Raw genomic sequence first — 22,991 nt, 5'->3', positions numbered from 1 at the left:
TTAAGGAATATTTTTATTTACATAAAATCTGTACATCCAAAATTTAATTGGAAAATTGTCCAAACACCAGAAACTATTCCTGTTACCAATCATTTAATTTCTTAAAGAACAGTATGTGGCTTTCACAATAAAAAACCTTTGGGTAATGGAATGACCTTTAGTCAATTAATTACACCACAGCAGACACCCTTGAGTATCATTATGTGCAACAAGCTTAATAAACAGCCATATCCTCCTATAGCTTCTAATACTTACCCAAAAGGTTTTAAGATAAAACGAGTGATAGATCTTAAAGGATCAGGTGTTGATCCATGTGCAGTATCTCGTTTAGGCTGCTTTAGGAGCAAGTGCTTTAAGATCAGCAAAGCACTGTTTAAGAGCAGCAGCTTCCTGAGCAGGAGTGATAGAACTTTTTACGTTGTTTACAATCCAGTTAACCATGTGCTTCTGTTCTAGACGTGTCTTCACATTGGCAGTCTCCAGCTGGTAATCCAACTTTTTCTTCACCTAGAAAAGGGAAGGATATAGATTTGAGTTACTAAACTTTAAGTCTAACATTTTACTGTTGCTGAATAAATTCACAAAGCTAATGAAACCATATGAAAAAAATATATATCCCTGGAGATAGTGCAGAAAGGAAAATACCCATGTATTACTTGCATGTCGCAAAGAGGTGGGAGCAGGGAAGGCTGGAAATCCTCCCCTCCTATGTTACTTTCAAAAGGAAGTAACAGAGGAAGAGTCAAAAATCAGATTTTTTTCATCTTAGGCTCTGTCATCCATTCATGAAGTTACCTCAATAAAGGAAATGGCAAACATCACATCAACCCCTGTCTGCATACCACATCATTCCTATTCACTCGATTTTTTCCATGTCTTCCACCCTCCTGCATGTTCAGGCACTGATCAAAGTATTTTTTCTATATGCATCCATTTCCACTTCCCTTCTCCATATCTCTGCTTCTGACACATATATCCTCTTTGTCAACCTCTCAATCATTCTCACCATATATCTAAACCATTTCAGGCCACCCTTTTCAACTTTCTCAACCACACTCTTATTACATCTTTCTGTTACTTTTCCATTACTTACTAGATCAACTCACTTCACAACACATATTATCCTGAAACACTTTTCCTGCACATCCACCCTACTCTACAAATCCTCATATGTGAATCCAGGCTTCACACCAAAATGAAATCACTGGGACTGATATACCCTAAATATACCCATTTTTGCACTCCTAGATAATGTCCTCCCATTCCATATATTCTTCAATGCTCACCTTTATCCCCTTGAACCATCCTAACACTTACCTCTGATTCCATGGTTCCATCCACTGCCATCTCCAATCCTGGATATCTTATTCACTCCATTCTCTCAAATCTTATGTACTCAAACTCACACTCCAACTGCCCTGTCCCTTGACAATGATAAAGCTAATAACCTTGCCTTCTTCATATTTCCCCTCACTTTCCTCCTTTCATATGCACTATATCGAACACACACACCAACTTCTACATCTTTTCACTTGAATCTGCCACCAGTGATATGTTATCAGCAAACAACAAAATAACTTCCCAGGAACCCTCATCCCATACAGAATACATAGTAGCCCCTCTCTCCAAGACCCTTGTATTTACCTTCCTCACCAGCCCATTCATAAACAATTTAAACAAGCCTGGTGACATTACACAACCCTGCCACAGTCTCACCTTCACATGGACCCACTCACCCTCCTCTCTACCTAATTGCAAACAAACGATAAAATCTTCTAATTGCTTCAAATATCTTTCCACCCGAATCACTCCCACAAGGCCCCTATAAATGTATAATTATATGATTTAGATATAGTATCCCTGCATGTCATAAATGGCATCTAAAATGGGTGGGAGTGGAAAGCAGAAAATCCTCCCCAACTGTTTTAATTTTCCAAAGGAAGAAACACAGAAATCTGTCCTTGACACTACCTCGCTAACAAGAGTTATGGTGAATGTGTAAGGAAATGAATAAAGGATATATGTATATATATATATATTCGCCATTTCCTGTATTAGCGAGGTAGCATTAAGAACAGAGGACTGAGCCTTTGAGGGAATATCCCCACTTGGCCCCCTTCTTTGTTCCTTCTTTTGGAAAATTAAAAAGGAGTCCATACTTCACATCCATACAACACCATCAATACTACAATACCTTCAAACATGCCTATCTTCATCCCCGCAACCACCCCCCCCCAAAGCATTGACCTCTATTTCAATACATTCCTCAATGTTTCCATAACCTTTGCATCCTCACCCACTCCATGCTCACTTCAGCTCCCACAGTTACACTCATTGCCACGTCCACTTCTAGGTATCTAGGGGATTCCACTTTCTCAATGCAAACTCGAGCCCCAAGCTTACCTGTCTTTTTGCACTGCTAAACCTCATTCATTAATAATTTTCTTCATTTTCACACAACCAAACTCATACTGGTTCATCATTTTCTACATAATGGTTAAGCAAGGAACTGACTAACAGCAAGCTCATTCATTCAAATCCACTTTCTAGTGGTCGTGTATAGTGCAACAAACCAGAGCCTACCTTCAATTTCTAAAATTAGGAAAATGATGGCCTCCTTCGAAATGAGAAGTTCCTCAATAAGACTGTATTTTCTTTCATAAAATGATATTGATGCTGCCTCACCTAAATTACATTATAGACCCCTCCCCCTTGATTGACTTCTGATACCTAATTTTTCTCTGTATACAAGTTTTCAACAACTCTGTACTTTATCATGGAAGTTGCACTACTCTGAAAACTTCCTTACCTCTGAGTGAACCATTGCAAGCCTTTCTCTGTAGCAGGCCTCTAGCTGTAAAGCCACATTTTCACGTTTGGCATCAAACAACATGCTTTCACCCTGAGCTGACCACTGGGCTTTCTTTTCCATCTCAATAGTACTGTTGATATTTTCAATACTGCTTTCACGATATTTCACCCAACTGCCTTCAATATCCTGCACAAAAAAGAAAGTTTCTTATCAGGTAGGTGAATAACACATCAAACAACTACACACTGAATTTCCACACTTAGCAAAATGTAATCAAATAAAAACATATAATGGTTTGACAAAAGAAGCTCTGGCAGCAGCAACTAAAATTATAAACCTATCCATCCTACACTGATGAAAAAATTATAAACCTATCCATCCTACACTAGTGAAAAAAGAATATCTATTCTGAAGAAACATGTTCACTGATGGGTCATACATCTAAAGACTTTGAAAACCACCACCATCCAAGGATTCAGGGGAAAAAAAGATGTTACCTATACTGGGTTCATATGCACAAATTCTTACCAAGAAATTCTCTTGATAGATAAGATAACAAGGTGTAAGACATATGAGGAGGAGATGCTGTATGTTTATGTTCATACAGAGAAGAAATTTCAGCAAATTTTTGTATCACTGGAAGCTGTCTTTAGTACATGTCCCAACTGATTTCAAATCTTTCCATACTGCCCTGAGGAAGGGTAGAAAGAATTCTACCTTCCTATTCTTTGTGTGTCGTTGAAGGTGACTAAAAAACACAGGAGCAGGGTGGTGGAAACCCTCCCCTTCTTGTATTTCAGTTTCTAAACGAGGTCAACATGCCATCAGTGGACTGAACCAGGGCATATGAAATGTCTGGGATAAACTATGGAAAGGTCTGTGGGGCCTGGATGTGGATGTGGCCTTTCTTTGTCTGTTTCCTGGCACTACCTTACTAATGCAAGGGGTGGCAATCCTGTTTCCTATGGTGCAGGGTGGTGCGAGGAATGGATGAAAGTGAACAAGTATGAATATGCACATTATTTATTTATTTCTCATACTTAACTGGTTCATTGTGAAGCACATGAGGATTGGCAGAACGCATGCACAGTGCCATTGTACAAAGGCAAAGGGGATAAAGTTTGTTGAGTATTCCTCGGAAATTATATGGGAGAGTACTGATTGAGAGAGTAAAGGCATGTACAGAGCATCAAATTGGGGAAGAGCAGTGTGGTTTCAGAAGTGGTAGAGGATGTGTGGATCAGGTGTTTGTTTTGAAGAGTGTGGGAGAGAAACAGAAAAACAGATGGATTTGCATGCAGCATTTATGGATCAGAAGAAGGCATATGATAGGGGGGATAGAGTTGCTTTGTGGAAGGTATTAAGAATATATGGTGTGGGAGGTAAGTTGCTAGAAGCAGTGAAAAGTTTTTACCAAGGATGTAAGGCATGTGTGTGAATAGGAAGAGAGGAAAGTGATTGGTTCCCAGTGAATGTTGGTTTGCAGCAGATACAGTTGTGCGGATGAGGGTGAATGTGCTGGAAATGAGATGCTTAAGGACAATATGTGGTGCGAGGTGGTTTGATCGAGTAAGTAATGAAAGGGTAATAGAGATGTGTGGTAATAAAAAGAGTGTGGTTGAGAGAGAAGAGGGTGTTTTGAAATGGTTTGGTCACTTGGAGAGAATGAGTGAAGAAAGATTAACAAAAAGGATATATGTGTCAGAGCTAGGGGGAACGAGGAGAAGTGGGAGACCAAATTGGAGGTGGAAAGATGGAGTGAAAAAGATTTTGAGTGATTGGGGCCTGAACATGCAGGAGGGTAAGAGGCGTACAAGGAATAGAGTGAATTGGAACGATGTGGTATACCAGGGTTGTCGTGCTGTCAATGGATTGAACCAAGGCATGTGAAGCATCTGGGGTAAACCATGGAAAGTTTTGAGGGGCCTGGATGTGGAAAGGGAGCTGTGATTTTGGTGCATTATACATGACAGCTAGAGACTGAGTGTGAACGAGTGGCTTTTGTTGTCTTTCCCTAGCGCTACCTCGCGCACATACGGGGGGAGGGAGTTGTCATTTCATGTGTAGCAGGGTGGCAATGGGAATGAATAAGGGCAGACAGTATGAATTATGTACATGTGTTATATTTTTTATTATTATACTTTGTCGCTGTCTCCCGCATTTGCGAGGTAGCGCAAGGAAACAGACGAAAGAAATGGCCCAACCCCCCCCATACACATGTATATACATACGTCCACACACGCAAATATACATACCTACACAGCTTTCCATGGTTTACCCCAGACGCTTCACATGCCTTGATTCAATCCACTGACAGCACGTCAACCCCGGTATACCGCATCGCTCCAATTCACTCTATTCCTTGCCCTCCTTTCACCCTCCTGCATGTTCAGGCCCCGATCACACAAAATCTTTTTCACTCCATCTTTCCACCTCCAATTTGGTCTCCCTCTTCTCCTCGTTCCCTCCACCTCCGACACATATATCCTCTTGGTCAATCTTTCCTCACTCATTCTCTCCATGTGCCCAAACCATTTCAAAACACCCTCTTCTGCTCTCTCAACCATGCTCTTTTTATTTCCACACATCTCTCTTACCCTTACGTTACTTACTCGATCAAACCACCTCACACCACACATTGTCCTCAAACATCTCATTTCCAGCACATCCATCCTCCTGCGCACAACTCTATCTATAGCCCACGCCTCGCAACCATACAACATTGTTGGAACCACTATTCCTTCAAACATAGCCATTTTTGCTTTCCGAGATACTGTTCTCGACTTCCACACATTCTTCAAGGCTCCCAGAATTTTCGCCCCCTCCCCTCCCCCACCCTATGATCCACTTCCGCTTCCATGGTTCCATCCGCTGCCAGATCCACTCCCAGATATCTAAAACACTTTACTTCCTCCACTTTTTCTCCATTCAAACTTACCTCCCAATTGACTTGACCCTCAACCCTACTGTACCTAATAACCTTGCTCTTATTCACATTTACTCTTAACTTTCTTCTTTCACACACTTTACCAAACTCAGTCACCAGCTTCTGCAGTTTCTCACATGAATCAGCCACCAGCGCTGTATCACCAGCAAACAACAACTGACTCACTTCCCAAGCTCTCTCATCCACAACGGACTGCATACTTGCCCCGCTTTCCAAAACTCTTGCATTCACCTCCCTAACAACCCCATCCATAAACAAATTAAACAACCATGGAGACATCACACATCCCTGCCGCAAACCTACATTCACTGAAAACCAATCACTTTCCTCTCTTCCTACACGTACACATGCCTTACATCCTCGATAAAAACTTTTCACTGCTTCCAACAACTTGCCTCCCACACCATATATTCTTAATACCTTCCACAGAGCATCTCTTTCAACTCTATCATATGCCTTCTCCAGATCCATAAATGCTACATACAAATCCATTTGCTTTTCTAAGTATTTCTCACATACATTCTTCAAAGCAAACACCTGATCCACACATCCTCTACCACTTCTGAAACCACACTGCTCTTCCCCAATCTGATGCTCTGTACACGCCTTCACCCTCTCAATCAATACCCTCCCATATAATTTACCAGGAATACTCAACAAACTTATACCTCTGTAATTTGAGCACTCACTCTTATCCCCTTTGCCTTTGTACAATGGCACTATGCAAGCATTCCGCCAATCCTCAGGCACCTCACCATGAATCATTTTTCTTTTTCTTTTCTTTTCTTTCAAACTATTCGCCATTTCCCGCATTAGTGAGGTAGCGTTAAGAACAGAGGACTGGGCCTTTGAGGGAATACCCTCACCTGGCCCAATTCTCTGTTCCTTCTTTTGGAAAAAAAAAAAAAAAAAAAAAACGAGAGGGGAGGATTTCCAGCCCCCCGCTCCCTCCCCTTTTAGTCGCCTTCTACGACACGCAGGGAATACGTGGGAAGTATTCTTTCTCCCCTATCCCCAGGGATGAATCATACATACATTAAATAACCTTACCAACCAGTCAACAATACAGTCACCCCCTTTTTTAATAAAGTCCACTGCAATACCATCCAAACCTGCTGCCTTGCCGGCTTTCATCTTCCGCAAAGCTTTTACTACCTCTTCTCTGTTTACCAAATCATTTTCCCTAACCCTCTCACTTTGCACACCACCTCGACCAAAACACCGTATATCTGCCACTCTATCATCAAACACATTCAACAAACCTTCAAAATACTCACTCCATCTCCTTCTCACATCACCACTACTTGTTATCACCTCCGCATTAGCCCCCTTCACTGAAGTTCCCAGTTGTTCCCGTGTCTTATGCACTTTATTTACCTCCTTCCAAAACATCTTTTTACTCTCCCAAAAATTAAATGATACTCTCTCACCCCAACTCTCATTTGCCCTCTTTTTCACCTATTGCACCTTCCTCTTGACCTCCTACCTCTTTCTTTCATACATCTCCCACTCATTTGCATTATTTCCCTGCAAAAATCGTCCAAATGCCTCTCTCTTCTCTTTCACTAACAATCTTACTTCTTCATCCCAACACTCACTACCCTTTCTAATCTGCCCACCTCCCACGCTTCACATGCCACAAGCATCTTTTGTGCAAGCCATCACTGCATCCCTAAATACATCCCATTCCTCCCCCACTCCTCTTACATCCTTTGTTTTCACCTTTTTTCCATTCTGTATTCAGTCTCTCCTGGTACTTCCTCACACAAGTCTCCTTCCCAAGCTCACTTACTCTCACCACTCTCTTCATCCCAACATTCTCTCTTCTTTTCTGAAAACCTCTACAAATCTTCACCTTCACCTCCACAAGATAATGATCAGACATCCCTCCAGTTGCACCTTTCAGCGAGGTAGCGCAAGGAAATAGACGAAAGAATGGCCCAACCCACCCACCTACACATGTACATACATACATGTCCATACACACAAATATACATACCTATAAATCTCAATGTATACATATATATACACACACAGACATATACATATATACACATGTACATAATTCATACTGTCTGCCCTTATTCATTCCCATCGCCACCTCGCCACACATGAAATAACAACCCCCTCCCCCCTCAGGTGTGCGAGGTAGCACTAGGAAAAGACAACAAAGGCCCCATTCATTCACACTCAGTCTCTCGCTGTCATGTAATAATGCACCGAAACCACAGCTCCCTTTCCAAATCCAGGCCCCACAGAACTTTCCATGGTTTACCCCAGACGCTTCACATGCCCTGGTTCAATCCACTGACAGCACGTCGACCCCAGTATACCACATCGTTCCAATTCACTCTATTCCTTGCACACCTTTCACCCTCCTGCATGTTCAGGTCCTGATCACTCAAACTCTTTTTCACTCCATCTTTCCACCTCCAATTTGGTCTCCCACTTCTCGTTCCCTCCACCTGTGACACATTTATCCTCTTGGTCAATCTTTCCTCACTCATTCTCTCCATGTGACCAAACCATTTCAAAACATCCTCTTCTGCTCTCTCAACCACACTCTTTTTATTACCACACATCTTTCTTACCCTTACATTACTTACTCGATCAAACCACCTCACACCACATATTGTCCTCAAACATCTCACTTCCAGCACATCCACCCTCCTGCGCACAACTCTATCTATAGCCCATGCCTCGCAACCATACAACATTGTTGGAACCACTATTCCTTCAAACATACCCATTTTTGCTTTCTGAGATAATGTTCTCGACTTCCACACATTCTTCAAGGCTCCCAGAATTTTCGCCCCCTCCCCTACCCAATGATTCACTTCAGCTTCTGCTGCCAAATCCACTCCCAGATATCTAAAACACTTCACTTCCTCTAATTTTTCTCCATTTAAACTTACCTCCCAATTGACTTGACCATCAACCCTACTGTACCTAATAACCAAACTCTTGCTTTCACCTCCCTAACAACCCCATCCATAAACAAATTAAGCAACCATGGAGACATCACACACCCCTGCTGCAAACCTACATTCACTGAGAACCAATGACATAAATGCCCATAAACATACATATACAATTCAACATCCACATATATACACATGAACATATCCATACTTGCTTGCCTTTAACCATTCCTGCCGCTACCCTGCCACAAAGGAAATAGCAACCCCCCCCGCCTTCACTGCAATCTCCATGTGTGTATCATGTGCAGTAAGCAAATGCTTTCAAGGACAGCTCCCTACCAGTGTAGTGATGAGCTTGCAAGATAGCCTGGGTAACTGGATAAATACTTAAAAACTGGTACATGAGTGAATTTATTCCTGAAGACTTTATTTATCTGTCAGAGAGGGGACTGCCCAATTTCTGCACTTCCTTGATAATGCTCCACGTCACCAAGGGCAGTTCCCTCAAAACTACCATCCCAATGAAAATGTTCATCCCATTCTGAAACCTTTCAGGCCATACACCAGTTCACTGCTTATTACTGTTATGTGGTCAGAAAATTTCAAAGTTCCCATGCCATCAGCAAAAGGCACCAGAGCAGTGCTGTCATACAATGTTAATGACTTCAGTGTGTCTGCTAACTGTTTAACAAGATGTCTGACTGAAGTATAAAGTAATGTGTTCCTCCAGCAATGCAAAACACCATTGACCTTATGGAATTAATAAAGCAAAGAGATTCAAATGAGCTAATTAAGTTTTCATATGAGGATGACATTATTTCCACTAGGTCAGAAATGAGAAAGAAACAGCAGTGATAGTGAAGGAGAATACTTGAAGACCCTGACGAGCTAGCCATGCATAAATGCAAAGTGTATTGTGTATATAATCCAGACAGTGGTGGTTAAAGAAGCAACTTCAACACCTTTCAGTAGTCTTCAGTTACATCTAACCCTGCTGATCATTATATTTTCTAATACAGGACTAGAAATGGCATTTCATAATAATGAAAACATTTTTTTAAACATTTAAAAAAAATGCTCCACACAAACAAGGGATTCAATAAGTACATCACATTGAAAAGTTTAAAAAGCAAAAATGAAAAACATGAACCCTAACAAATTCTATCACCATCAGATCTATAACCACATCTCGGTAATGACATACCTCTATTTTCTTGTCCAAGAAACTTGCAAGAGGAGGTCCAAATTTTTTGACAGCATACACAACCATGATGAACAACGAAATTCCTGTGTAGAACTCATGCTCCATGACATATATCTCCTTGGAGCACAGGAACGTTGTCAAGCCAACACCGAACATGTATGGACCTATAAAATAAAACTGCCTGAAGTACTGGTGCAACAGAAATCAATATCCCTATCTCATATTATTAGCAACAATCATGCTGATCATAATAATAATAAAGATCATGAGGTAAAGCATCTTGGGAGCAGCTGAGTGAGTGTCTTAGCAGCTTTGATGCACGAGACCAGGTCACAGTGATTGGCAATTTAAATGCGAAGGTGAGTAATGTGGTAGTTGAGGGTATAATTGAGTGTACATGGGATATTCAATGTTGCAAATGGAAATGGTGAAGAGCTTGTGGATTTGTGTGCTAAAAAGGACTGGTGATAGGGAATACTGGTTTAAAAAGAGAGATGTACATAAGTATATGTATGCGAGTAGGAGAGATGGTCAAAGGGTGTTATTGGATTACCTGTTAATTGATAGGCAAGTAAAAGAGACTTTTGGATGTTAATGTGCTGAGAGGGGCAGCTGAAGGGATTTCTGCTCACTATCTTGTGGAGGCAAAGGTAAAAATTTGTAGAAGTTTCCAGAAAAGGAGAGAGAATACTGGGGAAGAGTCATGAGAGTAAGTGAGCTTGGAAAGGAGACCTGTGTGAGAAAGTACCAGGAGTGACTGAGTGCAGAATGGCAAAAGGTGAGAACAATTGAGGTGAGGGGAGTGGGTGAGGTATGAGATGCACTGAGGGAAGCAGTGATGGCTTGTGCAAAAGATGTATGTGGTATGAGAAAGGTGAGCGGTGGGCAGATTAGAAAGGGTAGCGAGTGGTGGGATGAGGAAGGAAGGTTGTTAGTAAAAGAGAAAAGAGGCGTTTGGAGGTTACATGCAGGGAAGTGGTGCAAATCACTGGGAGATGTAAAAAAGAAAGCATCAGGTCAAGAGAAAGGTGCGAGAGATGAAAAAGAGGGCAAATGAGAGTTGAAGTGAGAGACTATCATTAAATTTCAGGGAGAATAAAAAGATGTTTTGGAAAGAGGTAAATAATGAGAGTAAGACAAGAGAACAAATGGGAACATCAGTGAAGGGGGCAAGTGGGAAGTAACAAGTAGTGATGAAGTAAGAAGGAGATGGAGCGAGTATTTTGAAGGTTTGTTGAACGTGTTTGATGATACAGTGGCAGATATAGGTCATTTGGTCAGGGTGGTGTATGAAGTGAGAGGGTCAAGGAGAATGGTTTGGTAAACAGAGAAGAGGTATTGAAAGCTTTGCAGAAGATGAAAGCCAGCAAGGTAGCAGGTTTGGATGGTATTGCAGTGGAAATTATTAAAAAAGGGAATGACTGAGTTGTTGATTGGCTGGTAAGGATACTCAATGTATGTATGGATCATGGTGAAGTACCTGAGGACTGGCGGAATGCATGCATAGTCCCTTTGTACAAAGGCAAAGGGGATAAAGGTAAGTGTTAAAACTAGAGGCATAAGTTGGGAAATCATACGGGAGGGTATTGATTGAGAGGGTGAAGACGTGTACAGAGCATCAGATTGGGAAGAGCAGTGTGGTTTCAGAAGTGGTAGAGGATGTGTGGATCAGGTGTTTGCTTTGAAGAATGTATGTGAGAAATACTTAGAAAAACAGATGGATTTGTATATTGAATTTATGGATCTAGAGACGGCATATGATAGGGGTGATAGAGATGCTTTGTAGAAGGTTTTAAGAGTATATGGTGTGGGAGGTAAGTGCTAGAAGCAGTGAAAAGTTTTTACAAAGGATGTAAGGCATGTGTACGAATAGGAAGAGAGGAGATTCACTGGTTCCCAGTGAATATTGGTTTGCAGCAGGGGTGTGTGATGTCCACGTGGTTCTTTAATTTGTTTATGGATAGGGTGGTTAGGGAGGTAAATGCAAGAGTTATGGAGAGAGCGGCAAGTATGCATTCTGTTAGGGATGAGAGGGCCTGTGAAGCGAGTCAGTTGTTGTTCACTAATGATCAGCTCTGGTGGCTGATTCGTGTGAGAAACTGTAGAGGTTGGTGATTGAGTTAGGAAAAGTGTATGAAAGAAGATAGCCGAGAGTAAATGTGAATAAGAGCAGGGTTATTAGGTTCAGTACGGTTGAGGGACATTAATTGGGATGTAAGTTTGAATGGAGAAAAACTGGAGGAAGTGAAGTGTTTTAGATATCTGGGAGTGGATTTGGCAGCGGATGTAACCATGGAAGTGGAAGCGAGTCACACGGTGGGGGTGGGGGTGGGGGCGATGGTTCTGGGAGCGTTGAGGAGTGTATAGAGGGTGAGAACGCCATCTCGGAGAGCAAAAATGGGTATGTTTGAAGGAATAGTGGTTCTAACAATATCATATAGTTGTGAGGCATGGGCTATAGATAGGGTTGTGCAGAGGAGGGTGGATGTTTTGGAAATGAGATGTCTGAGGGCAATATGTGGTGTGAGATGGTTTGATCATGTAATGAAAGAATAAATGATATGTGTGGTAATAAAGAGTGTGTGGTTGAGAAAGCAGAAGAGGGTGTATTGAAATGGTTTGGTCACTTGGAGAATGAGTGAGGAAAGATTGACAAAGAGGATATAGGTGTCAGAGATGGAGGGAACAAGAAGTGGGAGGCCAAATTGGAGGTGGAACAATGGAGTGAAAAAGATTTTGAACGATCGGGGCCTGAACATACAGGAAGGTGAAAGGCGTGCAAGAAAGAGAGTGAATAGGAACAGTGTGGTTTTCCAGGGTCAACGTGCTGTCACTGGATTGAGCCAGGGCATGTGAAGCGTCTGGGGTAAACCATGGAAAGTTTTGTGGGGCCTGGATGTGGAAAGGGAGCTGTGGTTTCAGTGCATTACACATGACAGCTAGAGACTGAGTGTGAACGAATGTGAACTTTGCTGTCTCTTCCTAGCGCTAGCTCCACACACGCGGGGGGAAGGGGGTGCCATTTCATGTGTGGCAGGGGGAATGGATGAAGGCAGCATGTATGAATATGTACATGTGTACATATGCATGTATATGTATGTATGTATCCCTGGGATAGGGGAGAAAGAACACTTCCCACGTATTCCCAGCGTGTCGTAGAAGGCGACTAAATGGGAAGGGAGCAGGGGGGGGTTAGAAATCCTCCCCTCTCATTTTTAATTTTCCAAAAGAAGGAACAGAGAAGGGGGCCAAGTGAGGATATTCTTAACGCTACCTCGCTAACGCGGGAAATGGTGAATAGTATTACAAAAAAAAAAGTATAGGTATGTATATGTGCGCATCTATGTATATACATGTGCATGTGGGTGGGTTGGGCCACTCTTTCGTCTGTTTCCTTGCGCTACCTTGCTAATGTGGGAGACAGCGACAACGTATAATAAATGAATATAAAATATAAATAGAAGCAGGAGGAAAAAAGTATGTGAAAAAAGTATGTCACCTCAAGCTAACTGTCCTATCCTAGTTGCTACCTGCCTTGTTTCCTGCTCTCACCTGGGAATTGATCTCACACTGCAGTATTCTGCCTTTTACCTGACCTACGTCATTCCCAAAAGGCATCACCAGCTGATACATCCGGTGATGTACCCCAATGGCCTTTCCCCCAACGCTCCCTGTGAAATGACCTCCACTACATAAGAACTGACCACTAAGAGTTCTCTTCCATGTTCCCTACCTTCCTTGTTTCTCTCCCGTGTCAGGACTCTTACCTCTAGGTTACAAATATTACAAAGTTTCCTCTTATCCTGAATCCCTCTTCCTGTTTTCCTATGCTCTAAGTACATAACTAGTTTGTCTATATAAAAAAGAGCCTAATCTCATCTCTCTGCTTAGACGGGCTTTCCCTATTCAAGTGGAATCTATCCTTTTCAAATAGGCTTCCATCTCGGCTACAATGATACCATAAATCAATGCTAAAGATGTTTTACTCCTCCCTACAGACAGCCTCAATTCTATCATCTATCCCAAGCATTCTACTGAAGGTGCACAGTTTACATATCTGGCAGCAATTCCAGAAAGGAAAGTTATGAGGAATTTTTGAGAGAGAAATGGATAGAAAATGGGTCTTGGAGGCACTAACATTGACCAGATTTCATCTACCCAAATGAGATACCCTGTCCAAGTCTGAATTTAACAAGGAAGTTGTGTCAAGATGCAGGTCGAGTGAGAGAAGGAGCAGAACTGAAGGACATGGAGGAATGCAGCACTGAGTTGTCAGCAAATGAGTGCATTTGGTTTATTTGTGAAAGAGAAATCATTGATAAAAAGGAGAAAAAGTTTAGGGAACAGAGCAGAACTTTGATGGACACTGCTGTTGATGGAGACCAAACAAATCAACTGTGCACAAAAAGGGGTACAAGCTATGGTTGTTCTATATATTTCTCCTACTATTCAAATTTTGTTGAAAACCCTTTGGCTGTGGAAAGACCTTTTGCTAACAATGACATCACTCATAATGTTTACAGTTTAAATTTGGGCTCAAGTAAATTCATATATAACATAGGAGCTCTGGAGTTACTAATACAAGTATTTTTTGGTTGCTGAGGTGTATGAACCTAGCATTGGTGGACATGATACTATGAAGCACCATTTAATTTTTCTTGTCTACTAAAAATACCTGTTCTATCTAGCTATATCTTTGATACCAGTTCCCTTTGGAGCTCTCTCAAGGGGGTGGTTACAGCAACAGTCTTTCCATAACTAGTGTTCCCTTTGGAGCTCTCTCAAGGGGGTGGCTACAGCAACAGTCTCCCCATAACTAGTAAACTACAGTGCTGCTTCTTATGCTTTAGTGCCTCACCCTTAACAGACCACTGGCTGAGGGTGAGCCAGCTCAGTGTTTGCAGAGGTTCCTACCTTATGTTCCTATTGACTACTACTACTTACTGATCCTGCCTGATGTTGCTACCTACTACTTCTACATAATGCTCCTACCTACTATGACTATCTACTGCTGCCACCATTTTGCCAGAAGGCAGGGCTAGCACATAACACTCACCACAAGAAAATATACAGTTATGAAGAATGAGCTGGGTGAGTTAAGTGTTGTGTGTCACAAGGAGAGATTGCATGTTTGTGAACAGAATGTCAGTGGTCCATGTTTGAGTGAGGGAGAGAGAAAAGACAGCTACCTGAGTCAGAGGAGTGCATTTTGACTTAAATACTTTTACAAATTTAAAATATAAAGAATCTCAAACGCCACAGCATGTGCATTTCATATCACACTTGTTTTTGGGAGTGTGGGGTAGACTTGCTTTGTTTTGGTGAGACTCAGTCTGCCTCAAGCTATCATGCAGTCAGGTTGCATACAGAGAACTATATTCATTAAATAATTTTGCAATCTTTACAATTCAAAATGGCATCAAGCGACAGAGGAGTTAAAAGAAAGCGTATGAACTGAATACTGTACTAAAAATTGGTCCATAAGTTATACTCAGTTAAAAGGACTCAGCATGAAAGAGAACCCATTCTCATTTAACTAGTCCATAAAATTGAGGGTTTATTGTACTAACAGCATGAATCCATGAAAAATACTTGGTTAAAGTAGATAATCATGTTTTGTTCCAATGGGGCTACTATGGGTTTTATTGTTGTCAATCATGAAGAGGCAAATGTATTTGTATACTTTGGCAATGGAGAATCTATCTTGGCTGGCTGTCTGCTTTAGCTGTCGGGTTTCAGATGGAAGTGAAGTATGACCTACAAGGCCAGCTATCTGCTCTGCCCAAAAATGGCATTCCTACAAACAATACAATACAGCAAAGCAGATTAAAAAATATGACCCTGACTTAATGATAAAATACAGACAAATGGCAACCACACTTACCAGTTACACCAGTCTTGGAATAAAAAAACTGGAACCATTCTTCTGGGATGAAACCCATGCGCACCTTTCCAGGTTCAATGGGCCTGATACGCCTAGGGAAATTTACCTCATCCCGTACCTCAGCATTTTTGTTGACAGCTGTGGTGCTTGTTGGACGGATTCCTACAATAACAGGTCGAAACTCCTGCACTGTAAGGACAAGCAAGCAGTTTTATATTAATAATATAAAAGGCAATTGTGGGGCAATGTATAACCTTGCTACCCATTACATTCCTGTACATTATACAGACATAAACAAAACAATTTATGTAAATGCTTACATAACTGGATTTCAAGACAATCATGTTTGTAAATGGCATATTACAGCAACATTCATTTCTGTCTTTAAAATTGCCCTTGACTTACCCAAAGCTTGTGACAGGGTGTGGCATTGGGGTCTCATCTCTAAGCTCCTCCCCCTCTCACTTTGCTCCTTCATATCTAGCTTCCTCTCCAGCTGATCTATCTCTGTGGTTGTTGAAGGATCAGCCTCCCCCTCTTTCTCCATTAACAGTAGTGTCCTTTAAGGTTCTGTCCTATACCCTACACTTTTTCTCCTTTATTTTAGCAATTTCCACTCCACAAATAATCCAATGCACTCATACACTGACTCAAAACTGCATTCATCTGCATCCTTCAATCCTGGTGCTCCTTCTCTCACTCGATCTGTATCTTGTCTTAAAACAGCTTCCTCACTAAACTCAGACTTGGACAGGATATCTCAGTGGGGTAGATGAAATCTTAAGTTTAATGCCTAAAGAACTAGTTTCTATCCATCTCTCTACTGAAAACTCCTCTTGTCTTTCATTTGACAGTTCAGTAATTTCACCTCTTGACTCAATGAACATTCTTGTTATCAATGTAACATCCACTCTCTCTTACAAATCCACATTATAGGAATAGCTAAGTGTGCCTCTCACAAACTGGGTGCCCTGTTTAGATGTTGAAACTTCTTTCCATCTGAACAGTTGCTCCATTCCTAAAAGGAATTGATTCGTCCTTGTATGGAGTACTGCTCTCACATTCAGGGTCATTCTAGCTCTGCATCCTAACTTGACAGAAAAGCTTTTCAACTTGTAAACTGTTCAACCTTACTTGACAGATATGGACTGAAAGCGGTTCGACTTACAAACTGTCTAACTTCTAAACTTGGCTCACTTGCCCTGTGCCACAATGTTGGTAACTTTCCCTTTTCTATAGGTATTACTTTGGTTCCTACTCCCGAGAGCTGGCTGTAGTGTGCCTCCAAGACATGCAAGACTATGCAGTACTCAGCAAGTTGCTGCATCATATGATTACTGTGAGGGTGAGCCTTTTTGGTAACTTTCTTTCCCTACTTCTTGAGCTTGGGAACTCTTAGCTTCTCATGTCTTTCCTAATAACTATGATCTGGCACACTTTCATAATTTTCACCCTATTTCCACTATGGCCCCTCCTTGATGTGGACTTTTGTCCATGATGGGAACCTTCAACATAAATCTTCTTATTCATTATACTTAATCACCATCTCCCACGTCAGCAAGGTAGTGCAAGGAAACAGACAAAAGAATGGCCCCACCCACCCACATACACTTGTACATACATAAATGCCCACACATGCACATATACATACCTATACATTTCAACGTATACATACACAGACATATACATATATACACGTACATATTCATACTTGCTGCCTTCATCTATTCCCGTCGCCACCCCGCAACACATACTCTCAATTGCTGATATATAAAGTTGGTAATTTCTTAGTTTGTGGTCCCCATCTTATTAAAAGACTAGAATCAATGACATTTTAAGGACTGCATCATTACAATGTGTAGAGATAATACATGGTGTGGGATTATAGACATAACAACTGTAACTCCATCAATTCCAAGTTTCTGTAAAGTGGGCAGAGCTTTGTAGTAAAAGAAAATTGTGGAATAAGAACATTCAAAATAAGTTTAGGAGTGTTTAAGTGATGCATTTGTAACACTTCGGTAAAATCTTGCAAAATGTAAAAGTTTAAATTTCTAATGTTCTCTCAGTATGCGAGATAATAAAAGTGACCATCCTATGGACAGCTGTCCAAAAACATTTAACTAGCCCCTATTACTTCTGAATCCAACAATCCAAGTTTTGCAAACATGTCAGGGGAGTTAAATCAGTTGTCTACATGAAATTTGGTCTTGAATTTATCCTAATGAGATCTCTAACACGATGTAGGTCTGACTGGCCCATTGCCAGATCAGATCATCTTGCATTACCAACTCGGCCCATCCGTCCTACCAACTCAGACCATTACAGATTACTAACTCAGCCCATCTGCAGTACTAACTTGGACCATTTTGGACCTATGACCAAAGCCTCACCCAAACTCCCTAATCAACAATCACCACCAATACCTCTCAAGAGTGTGAGGCATGACAGTAATGTGCTCCAGGTTCTTGTGCCAGATACACTATCAAGGTACAACACGCCCCCTTTTTGGTGGGAAAGTTTTAAGAAAGCAATGGTCCAAGTATGCAAAATATAATGGCCAACTCGTAAAACTCTAGGAAAAATTCAACACAGGTCAAAGGTCAGCAAAATTCTGCCGAGCAAGTTTATGTATTGTGTGGCTGTGTGTACCTTTATATAAAATATTTCAACTCGTGCACTGAATGATCAATCGATTTTGTTGTGTGTGTACCTGTATACAATTCTTTTCAACTTATGGAATGAATGACTAAGTGCATTTCTTTTAAATTCTATTGTCTCAATATATATTAAGAATGCTGCTGTCTGTTTTCATAAAAATAAACATTCATTGTCTCATTAATTCATAACTGCAGGGGGAGCTGATGATAAGATGAGCAGGCACCACATTTGGCAAAAACAGGATGCAAGAATGAAGAGAGTTCAAGACAGAGGAACCCAGTCATGGATCTTTCATGTGTAATGGTTAGCATTCCTGGTCATGACTCACAGGCAGCCCAGGAACAACATGTAAGTTCCAATCCTGATTGCAGCAATCTATTCACAGTCAACGTATGTTCATCCACCCATAGGGTCGATAAAATAGGTACCTGGCTCAGATTTGGAAATTATAAATATACACGAATGGGGCCTTTGTTGTCTTTTCCTAGCGCTACCTCGCACACATGAGGGGGGAGGGGGATGGTATTCCATGTGTGGCGAGGTGGCGATGGGAATGAATAAAGGCAGACAGTGTGAATTGTGTGCATGAGTATATATGTATGTGTCTGTGTGTGTATATATGTGTACATTGAGATGTATAAGTATGTATATTTGCGTGTGTGGACGTGTATGTATATACATGTGTATGGGGGTGGCTTGGGCCATTTCTTTCGTCTGTTTCCTTGCGCTACCTCGCAAATGCGGGAGAGAGCGACAAAGCAAAATAAAAAAAATATATACATATATATTTTTTTTTTTTTTTTTATACTTTGTCGCTGTCTCCCGCGTTTGCGAGGTAGCGCAAGGAAACAGACGAAAGAAATGGCCCAACCCCCCCCCCATACGCATGTACATACACACGTCCACACACGCAAATACACATACCTACACAGCTTTCCATGGTTTACCCCGGACGCTTCACATGCCTTGGTTCAATCCACTGACAGCACGTCAACTCCTGTATACCACATCACTCCAATTCGCTCTATTTCTTGCCCTCCTTTCACCCTCCTGCATGTTCAGGCCCCGATCACACAAAATCCTTTTCACTCCATCTTTCCACCTCCAATTTGGTCTCCCTCTTCTCCTCGTTCCCTCCACCTCCGACACATATATCCTCTTGGTCAATCTTTCCTCACTCATTCTCTCCATGTGCCCAAACCATTTCAAAACACCCTCTTCTGCTCTCTCAACCACGCTCTTTTTATTTCCACACATCTCTCTTACCCTTACGTTACTTACTCGATCAAACCACCTCACACCACACATTGTCCTCAAGCATCTCATTTCCAGCACATCCATCCTCCTGCTCACAACTCTATCCATAGCCCACGCCTCGCAACCATACAACATTGTTGGAACCACTATTCCTTCAAACATACCCATTTTTGCTTTCCGGGATAATGTTCTCGACTTCCACACATTTTTCAAGGCTCCCAAAATTTTCGCCCCCTCCCCCACCCTATGATCCACTTCCGCTTCCATGGTTCCATCCGCTGACAGATCCACTCCCAGATATCTAAAACACTTCACTTCCTCCAGTTTTTCTCCATTCAAACTCACCTCCCAATTGACTTGACCCTCAACCCTACTGTACCTAATAACCTTGCTCTTATTCACATTTACTCTTAACTTTCTTCTTCCACACACTTTACCAAACTCCGTCACCAGCTTCTGCAGTTTCTCACATGAATCCGCCACCAGCGCTGTATCATCAGCGAACAACAACTGACTCACTTCCCAAGCTCTCTCATCCCCAACAGACTTCATACTTGCCCCTCTTTCCAAAACTCTTGCATTTACCTCCCTAACAACCCCATCCATAAACAAATTAAACAACCATGGAGACATCACACACCCCTGCCGCAAACCTACATTCACTGAGAACCAATCACTTTCCTCTCTTCCTACACGTACACATGCCTTACATCCTCGATAAAAACTTTCACTGCTTCTAACAATTTGCCTCCCACACCATATATTCTTAATACCTTCCACAGAGCATCTCTATCAACTCTATCATATGCCTTCTCCAGATCCATAAATGCTACATACAAATCCATTTGCTTTTCTAAGTATTTCTCACATACATTCTTCAAAGCAAACACCTGATCCACACATCCTCTACCACTTCTGAAACCACACTGCTCTTCCCCAATCTGATGCTCTGTACATGCCTTCACCTTCTCAATCAGTACCCTCCCATATAATTTACCAGGAATACTCAACAAACTTATACCTCTGTAATTTGAGCACTCACTCTTATCCCCTTTGCCTTTGTACAATGGCACTATGCACGCATTCCGCCAATCCTCAGGCACCTCACCATGAGTCATACATACATTAAATAACCTTACCAACCAGTCAACAATACAGTCACCCCCTTTTTTAATAAATTCCACTGCAATACCATCCAAACCTGCTGCCTTGCCGGCTTTCATCTTCCGCAAAGCTTTTACTACCTCTTCTCTGTTATATATATATATATATATATATATATATATATATATATATATATATATATATATATATACTTATATTTATTATACTCTGTCGCTGTCTCCCGCATTAGCGAGGTAGTGCAAGGAAATGGATGAAAGAATGACCCAACCCACACACATACACATGTATATACATAAACACCCATGTTGGAAAGGATCACAATTTTGCACGTAACCAAGATACTCTAATGAGTCCATGGGGAAAATGAAACACGATAAGTTCCCGAATGCACTTTCCCTTGTCTGTCTTGGACAATCGCAAGTTTACCAAATGGCGTCCTAGCTTCATCTCTTCGATGTATTTCAACTGACTGTTATATTTCTCTCGTGTCTCCCCAATGATGTGATTATTACACAAAAGTGCACTTGGGAACTTAACATGTTTCATTCTCCCCGTGGACTCAAAGGAATTATCACCCATATGCACATATACATACATATAAATTTCAAGGCATACATACATATACATACACAGACATATATATACACATGTACAAATTCATACATGCTACCTTCATCCATTTCCACTGACAACCCGCCACACATGAAATGGCACCCCTATCCCCCCGCATGCGTGCGAGGTAGCACCAGGAAAAGACAAAAAAGGCCACTTTCGTTCACACTCAGTCTCTAGCTGTCATGTATAATGCGCCAAAACCACAGCTCCCTTTCTACATCCAGGCCCCACAGAACTTTCCATGGTTTACCCCACACGCTTCACATGCCCTGGTTCAATCCATTGAAAGCACATCGACCCCAGTATACCACATCGTTCCAATTCACTCTATTCCTTGCACGCCTTTCAGCCTCCTGTATGTTCAGGCTCCGATCACTCAAAATCTTTTTCACTCCATCTTTCCACCTCCAATTTGGTCTCCCACTTCTCCTCATTCCCTCCTCCTCTGACACATATATCCTCTTGGTCAATCTTTCCTCACTCATTCTCTCCATGTGAGCAAACCATTTCAATACACCCTCTTCTGCTATCTCAACCACACTCTTTTTATTACAACACATATCTCTTATCCTATTATTACTTACTCGATCAAACCCCCTCACACCGTATATTGTCCTCGGTATATATATATATATATATATATATATATATATATATATATATATATATTTTTTTTTTTTTTTCTTTTAAACTATTCGCCAGTTCCCGCGTTAGCGAGGTAGCGTTAAGAACAGAGGACTGGGCCTCTGTGGAATATCCTCACCTGGCCCCCCTATATATACATATATATATATATATTATATATATATATATATATACATATACATATATATATATATATATATATATATATATATATATATATATAGATGGCCCTGATTAGGGCCTCAGTTGCCCGTACTGTGTCACATTAAGTTGATCCACTACATACGGGAAGAAATGCCTTCAGGTTGAGGGAATGTGAATGGGAGTCCCATAGCATGTGACAGATGTCAGTAATATAACCATATTTAATGCAAGACTTGATCAAAACCAGCTACTGACATGACTAAATAATTTGCTATACCTAATAAACTTACATAAGTGGCTATACCGACATCGAGTAAAGGTTTTGTAACACCCCTATGTCACTCTTGTGATTCAGCTGTAACATTATGGCTGGGTAGAATGTCGTGTGTAGAGACTACTTCCATATAACCAATATATTGTTACTTGTAAACTTAACCGGTCCCACTCTGCATCGTCTGCAACTTCAATGGTTTAATAACAATCCCGTGTGATACTAACATTATAACATTTCATACATACCAATGACTACATTTCTCCATAGTTTTAAGTATCAGACTGATGTACACGAGACATAACCCTTACATGAACGAGTAGCCAATCTTGACAACATCTTGTCTGCTGCACCTTGCTCGGTCTGCCGCTCAGCTCAATATGGCGGACGTCGTCTTCCAATGAAAAGTCTGTACAAACATTCCACTCGAAGTAGTCTGGTGCAAATACTTACGATACGACTATTACATAAACAATCAATCCATTTCTAGATATGAAGAATGATT

The 22,991-nt window shown here is 41.3% G+C and overlaps 1 protein-coding gene across 1 annotated transcript; it reads right to left on the bottom strand.

Moving 5' to 3' along the window:
* Window positions 1-22,914, bottom strand: ATPsynB (ATP synthase subunit b, mitochondrial). Its single transcript, XM_071685248.1, has 5 exons — window positions 22,798-22,914; window positions 15,769-15,957; window positions 9,885-10,048; window positions 2,810-2,998; window positions 1-507 (listed from the first exon to the last, which is right to left on the bottom strand). The coding sequence occupies exons 1-5, from the start codon at window positions 22,823-22,825 to the stop codon at window positions 328-330; spliced, it is 750 nt and encodes a 249-aa protein (XP_071541349.1). The 5' UTR covers window positions 22,826-22,914; the 3' UTR covers window positions 1-327.
* Window positions 22,915-22,991: the final 77 nt, after the last annotated feature.

Source organism: Panulirus ornatus, chromosome 39 (assembly GCF_036320965.1).
Source record: "Panulirus ornatus isolate Po-2019 chromosome 39, ASM3632096v1, whole genome shotgun sequence".
Taxonomy (NCBI): Eukaryota; Metazoa; Arthropoda; class Malacostraca; order Decapoda; family Palinuridae; genus Panulirus; species Panulirus ornatus.
This window is presented reverse-complemented; position numbering and strand designations above follow the sequence as displayed.

Bases quoted from the DNA above. Each gene is read 5' to 3' on its own strand.
- ATPsynB (XM_071685248.1), bottom strand. From the start codon at position 22,825: ATGTTGTCAAGATTGGCTACTCGTTCAT. The intron at 10,049-15,768 runs GTAAGTGTGGTT...TTTATTTTATAG, and splicing joins TTCCAAGACTGGTGTAACTG to GTCCATACATGTTCGGTGTT. The intron at 508-2,809 runs GTAAGGAAGTTT...TCCCTTTTCTAG, and splicing joins TTGCAATGGTTCACTCAGAG to GTGAAGAAAAAGTTGGATTA.